We start from the raw sequence: 5,924 nt of genomic DNA, 5'->3' as shown, positions 1-5,924 counted from the left end.
AGTGTTTATCGATGGGTTTGGCCTTTAATTCCTTGTTAGGTAATGTTTTCAACCCGTGTAGGTATTAGTTATACGCCCTATTCAGTACTATTCTTATACATAATAAAACATGGCATTAACAGTAACAATGCCAAAAAAAAAAAACAATACCAATGTTATTTCTATTCTAATACACCCTATTCATTTAATACAACAAACCAAACAATCGATAAATAATAATGGCAACATTACTAATACACCCTATTTATTATTATTCTTATATACCCAACCAAATGAAGAGAAGAGCAACACAAACACATACATGAGAACATTGCGGGGCTGTACAACAGGGATAGACTCCGACTTTCATAAGCCAGCGTCCTATCACACAGCCCGCAGGGATGAATGGATTTCTCTCGGTCTGTGCTATCTCCAAACTGGTGGTTGTGCGCTCATCTTTCCCGTCTGACAGGATACTGTGAATATCAACCACTATATGTTTGGCAGTTACTTTTCTGTTTATGTTTCTCTGGAACAAGTGAATATACAAGTAATGTCCTTGTAAACTAGCATAATCTTCTGTTTCACTATTGTTGTCCTAGTGACTTGAGTGTATCCAATCAAGGGCCAAGATAAATATACACTTAATAACAAAGGAAGAGAAACAATAGTGAAGAGAAGTAAGACAGCCAGTTTTTCTGTATTAGATTGCCTTAAAAGGAGAGATTTCATTGTTATACAAGTTGAAACCGCAAAAGATTCATAGTTCAAACAGAAAAAGGTGATGCATTTGATTCGGACAGGTTCAGATTATGTCCTCGAACAAAAGCATGCAAAAAGCTATTATCTACTGTAACTTTATGAATCTTCAAAAGAACCGGTGAATAGTGCCAGACAATACATGTTTACGCCTAAAGTGGAGAAACTTTTGAATTCAGGAGTAACACACGAGGAAAGTAGAAATATTGTATATTTTTCAACTCTCGCAGACCAGCCCTTTTGAATGAGGACTTTAAGGTGTCTATGAACTTATTTTATCTTTTCAGAGTTACAGATTGGAAAATAATTAGTTTACAGCATATGATTTTGGGGACACATAGAAGCATGAGAAGCCTGATTAAGAGGTGAAAGGAAAGTCTTTCTGTAGGCTCGTAAAAAACCAACGCCTTAAAACCAGACTTGAAAGCGAAAAATAGAATTACAGCATGAGAAGGCAAACCACATTCCAGCAGCAAAAGAGACAAGATGTTATTGAAAATCAGCTATGTTATATCCTACACCTAAAAGAAAAGTTTCAATAGACAGATCAGAACAAGCATGAAAAAGAGGGCATATCCAATGCAATATTTGCCACAACATTCAAGTTGTCAGTCAGCTGACATTCATTTGACGAGAGGACATGACAACCCAACCAATTTATAAGGAAACTATCTACTCTTTTTTTTTTTAATAAATAATAGTGGTGTTTGGACCAACTTGCGCACCTCAACAAATTTCACTGCACACCTGCTACCTCCTGAGCACAGGTACCAGGTAACTCTGCTCACTAAGGCTTAGACATATGGGAAGAAATCCCTAGTGCTTTTCCACAGCTGGGATTTAAACATGAGACCTCATAGTCAGAAGGAAAGACTTCGTTTGCTTCCTACAAATTGTTTGTGTAAGAACTAGTAGAAAGAAAGGAATTTTGAAAGAAAAAGATAAGGTAGCATTGACATTGAATGAGAATGCTTGAACGGGAATCATAACCCATATGGGTGCTTCTTTTTGGTGCATTCTTGAGTAGTCACTTTATCATCTTTTGACATATAGCTTCTTTCAATAAAAGGAAACCTCTACTTGCTTCTCATATTAGTATAATCTACAACAAAAGCATACAAGGATTACCAAAAAGTAATAGCTAAAGCAATAAAATTTCTTATTCTAGTTTAAGCTTCCCCTTGGCTTTTGCATTTTGAACAATTTTCTTTCGTATGAACAATATAATGATATATACTCTTTGAGGGTTCATCATTGAGAGTCTCTTATCCTATAAAACAGAAATTGGGAACCCATGTAGCTTCAACAAAGTTTCCTCGACAAACCACATCTTTCAGAATCCTTCTTTGGGGTGTTCGCATCCTTTTCCTTGGGGTCAAATTTATGTACCATACACAAATATAATCTGTCCAAGAAAAGAAAAATCGAATAGGAAAAATGTGAACTGACGTTTGTGACAACTAACCTTTTTCTTGAAAATTAGCAGATACTGCATGGTGGCCAAAGAATTTTTGCTATAAATGACTCTGCAGGAGTCTGGGTAATGTTATCTTTCCACAGTTGTTTTCGTCAAGCTTGTTGAACTGATTGCATATCTGCATTACATCTTTCTCACTGATCTTTCCCATCTCCTTGAGCTTATAGATGACATATTCTGATTTGCTGCGTAGCATTGCAAAAGAAAAGGCTTTTAAATCCCTCCATCCAAACTGTCTTTTATATGCTCCAAATATTCAAATTCAAATTTATTTAAAAATTTTAGGTTATTAAAGGAAGTGTCTTTTTTCAATGAAAATGACTTCTCAATGTCTATTTTAGTGTTTCTTTCTACAATACTTTCTACAATACTAATAGAACATGTAAATGACAAACATAACTGTCACATAAATTAGGACAGATAATAAGATTATAAATTTATGTAGCCCCCAATGATGTGGCCTATCAGTCAATGAAGGAGTGAAACCTTGGAGGTCAGGGTGTATGGCCTAGTCATGGTTAATGTAAAACAGTAAAACAAAATTTAATTTGCAGCAATGAGCTATTGCGGGAAGTAGAAAGAAGAAATCAAAGAGTTACCAAAATTTAGAGTCACAATGTTCTTTTTAAGTGGTTAAGTTTCAAACCAATTAACGACAGAACCTAAAAGGGAAGTATAAGCATTGACAACCAACACACTATCAGTACACTGTTATTTCTCCCTCTGGCTGTTATCCTTGAGGTTTCTATACCACGAGTTTGAAAGAGGGTGATTGAACTAAGAATTAATATGAGGGAAAAATGGTACATCACACCCCTTGGGGTGCGACCCTTCCCCGAACCCTGCTAACGCGGGATGCTTTGTGCACTGGGCTGCCCTTTTTAATCTAGAGGAAAGATTCACTGGCTTATAATTTATGATGGCTATTGATGAACTGGCCATATCAAGAGACATGAGAAACATTACATAAAGAGGTGTCCGATCTGATCATCTCTCCACTCTTACCAAATTTGTAGTATTACATCATATTAGACAAACATTAAGAGAGGAGGAGAGTAAAGATTGAGGCTCAACTCAGAACACAAGCTCTAACATAACATGTAGTAACAAGTATGACTAATCTCAAGTCCTCACTCAATGCACAAGAATATTATGACTCAAGATACATAATTTTCTCATCCTTTTTGTTTCTGTGTTTATGAATTGTTGAGTCTAGAATCCCACCTATGTTCTGACAGAGGGAAGACAAAAGTCAATAATGAGTTGATAAACTCAAAGGTGACCAAATTTATGGCAGACTACTGTTAAGGCAGCATTTGTAGTAATAACATACTGTTTTGTGAATTTTGGGTTGGAAGAAATAGAGAGGAAAAAACGACAGAATACTTAAAGACCCCTAAATTTAGCGCATTTTATTTATATCCCCTTAAACTATACTTGGTCCTAATTACCCTCTTTTCCTTGGCATTTCTATAATCGTTACACCACCAACCCCCCCCCCCCACCCCTACAACCACCCCCACCAAAAAAAAAAAAAAAACTGGTCCTAACTACCCCTCTACTTTGGCTTTTATATAATCGTTACCCTCAAAAGAAAAATGGTAAAAGAAAGAAAAATTGGTAGGAGAATAGGCGCTGGAATGGCTAAATATAAAAGGGATTTTTTACAAATCAGATTAATATGATGCGGATGTCATTTTTACACTCATTTGAAATCACTTGAATTATAGAAAAATCAAGTATAGGGGGTAATTACGAGCAGTTATTGTTTGAGGGGTAGCCATTATAAAAAAAAAAAGTCAAGTACCAGGGTAATTAGGATCAGGGAATTTGAATAAAACGCGTCAAGTTCAGGGGTTCTGACAGAAAAAACTAAGAAGTAGTAGTATTTAATGGTTTACCTAAGGAAGCCATTGTTGTTAAGGTCAGCGGCAAGCAGATCTTCAATGGTGATTTCACGCTGCAATACCCAGTTGGCAATTCTCCTGTGCCTTTTGTCAATCCTTGCCTCTGCCAAATACAAGAAAGCCCGTGCCACCGCAAGTGTGGAAAATAAAAGCCAAATTGAAGCGAACAACCTTCCAGGCAGAGTCTTGAAAGCCCTATCACCATATCCAACAGTCGTTACAGACATTACCGACAAGTAAACTGAATCTATCCAATCCAGATTCTCCTGGAAATACAACACCAGTGACCCCAACCCGATGCACAAAAGCACAGCACCCAGAGCCAAACCCACTTTCAATCTGATTCTCATTCTTCCCTTGGCTACATCGACTATGCAATCCATAAATCCGCCACGCCCCTGGTCGACGTGGCTAGCTAATTGTCGTTGCCTGCCGGTCAATATCAAGTTCTCCTGCAAGTCAAGTACGTAATTGACGACCCCACTAAGCAAAATGTCGATGAAACCAAAACCCACAAGCACAAAGAGACAAGCAAAGAGTTTGGTGAAAGGAGTAACTGGAGCAATATCACCGTAGCCAATGGTACACATAGTGACGATACAGAAGTAAAAAGCGTCAACAACAGGGTGGGTCTCAACTCCAGAGAAGTGGTCACGGTTGAAGGAATAGACGACTACACCAAGAGAGAGGTAAATAATGAGCAGAAAAGCGGCCTGTCTGACGAGAGAAGAAGTAGGGCCAAAGTAAACAGATTGAGTGTGTAGGTCGTTCATGGACACCATGGCAGGAGCAGTTCTTGATCGTCGGAATTTTTTCTGTAAGTTGTAGGCAGTAGTTGAAGTGGAAGACGGAGCAACCATGACATCATCTTCTACTCGTGCTGATTCAGTTATAGGCTCTCTTGGAAGTGCTGATTCTGCAGCCATTAGGAACTCTGCTATGCTAAATTGAAGAAAGAAAAGTAATTAGGGATTGAGAAAATAGACGAACAACGCTAGCTGACTGGATTGGATTCAGAAATTCTATTTGAGTAAGGCACAATCAAGAAGACTTGTTATAGGTAATTCGATGAAAGATAATTGGGAGACCACACTTTGATCTTTTCTTAAGTTGTTTTTGTGTTTAGTCACTTTGATTATTGCATATCCAGACTCTGTAACATGGGGACGAGGTGTGGCTGGGCCAGTGGGCCTGTCGTAGTTGGCAATAAGTTATTGTCGGAAAATTTTATTTTGTATGAAATGCACCAATGACGTGCGAGACAAAACAAAACTTGTATGAATCCCCTTTCATATTTTGCCGAGTGGATCTTGGGTCCCACGTTCAGCAAAAAAAAATAATAATAATAAGGCCAAATACATAGCCAACCCCTTGAGCTTGTTAGAATTTTTCATTTTAACACCTCAACTAAGATTAGTACCTATTGAACACTCTAACCTAATAAAAGTGTGTCTATTAAGCACCTCACACAATATATGCAAATAAGTCTAGTACCATGAACTACATGCATAGTGGCATGGTGAAATTGACCAAATAAAAAAAGCCACCTGGCTTTTGAATCTAAAAAAGATTTCAAGAAAAACAAAACAACAAAAATAAGACTGAAGAAAAAATAGAAAAGAAAAGTAAAGATCAATGTGGCTACCATGCAGATTAATCTTGAAGATAAAACAAAATATAAAAGTCTCAAAAAACCTGGGGGAACAAAGCAAGGGGGAGGGCCCAGCCTACCTCAGGGGGAAAAAGCCATCAAAATTTAGTTGGGAAATGGTAAAAAGACTGCCCTTTTTTCCCTCTTTCCG

General features: G+C 37.5%; 1 protein-coding gene across 5 annotated transcripts; it reads right to left on the bottom strand.

The window, feature by feature from the left end:
* Nucleotides 1-1,202: 1,202 nt before the first annotated feature.
* On the bottom strand, nt 1,203-5,323 carry LOC132035971 (two-pore potassium channel 5-like). 5 transcript variants are annotated; one of them, XM_059426164.1, is made up of 3 exons: nt 4,117-5,323; nt 2,204-2,400; nt 1,203-1,624 (listed from the first exon to the last, which is right to left on the bottom strand). In XM_059426164.1, exons 1-2 carry the CDS (start codon nt 5,046-5,048, stop codon nt 2,253-2,255), a joined length of 1,080 nt encoding a protein of 359 aa, XP_059282147.1. In that variant the 5' UTR covers nt 5,049-5,323; the 3' UTR covers nt 1,203-1,624; nt 2,204-2,252. The 5 variants fall into 5 exon arrangements, with proteins under 5 accessions (XP_059282147.1, XP_059282149.1, XP_059282145.1 ...); XM_059426166.1 differs by having other exon boundaries at nt 1,203-1,571; XM_059426162.1 differs by lacking the exon at nt 1,203-1,624 and adding an exon at nt 1,634-1,840.
* Nucleotides 5,324-5,924: the final 601 nt, after the last annotated feature.

Source organism: Lycium ferocissimum, chromosome 11 (assembly GCF_029784015.1).
Source record: "Lycium ferocissimum isolate CSIRO_LF1 chromosome 11, AGI_CSIRO_Lferr_CH_V1, whole genome shotgun sequence".
Classification (NCBI taxonomy): domain Eukaryota; kingdom Viridiplantae; phylum Streptophyta; class Magnoliopsida; order Solanales; family Solanaceae; genus Lycium; species Lycium ferocissimum.
This window is presented reverse-complemented; position numbering and strand designations above follow the sequence as displayed.

What these genes read in the sequence shown, in the direction of transcription:
- LOC132035971 (XM_059426164.1), bottom strand. Translation starts at nt 5,048, where the DNA reads ATGGCTGCAGAATCAGCACTTCCAAGAGAGCCTATAACTGAATCAGCA. An exon ending in AACAACAATGGCTTCCTTAG is followed by an intron (nt 2,401 to 4,116) that starts GTAAACCATTAA and finishes AATGCTACGCAG; the next exon opens with CAAATCAGAATATGTCATCT.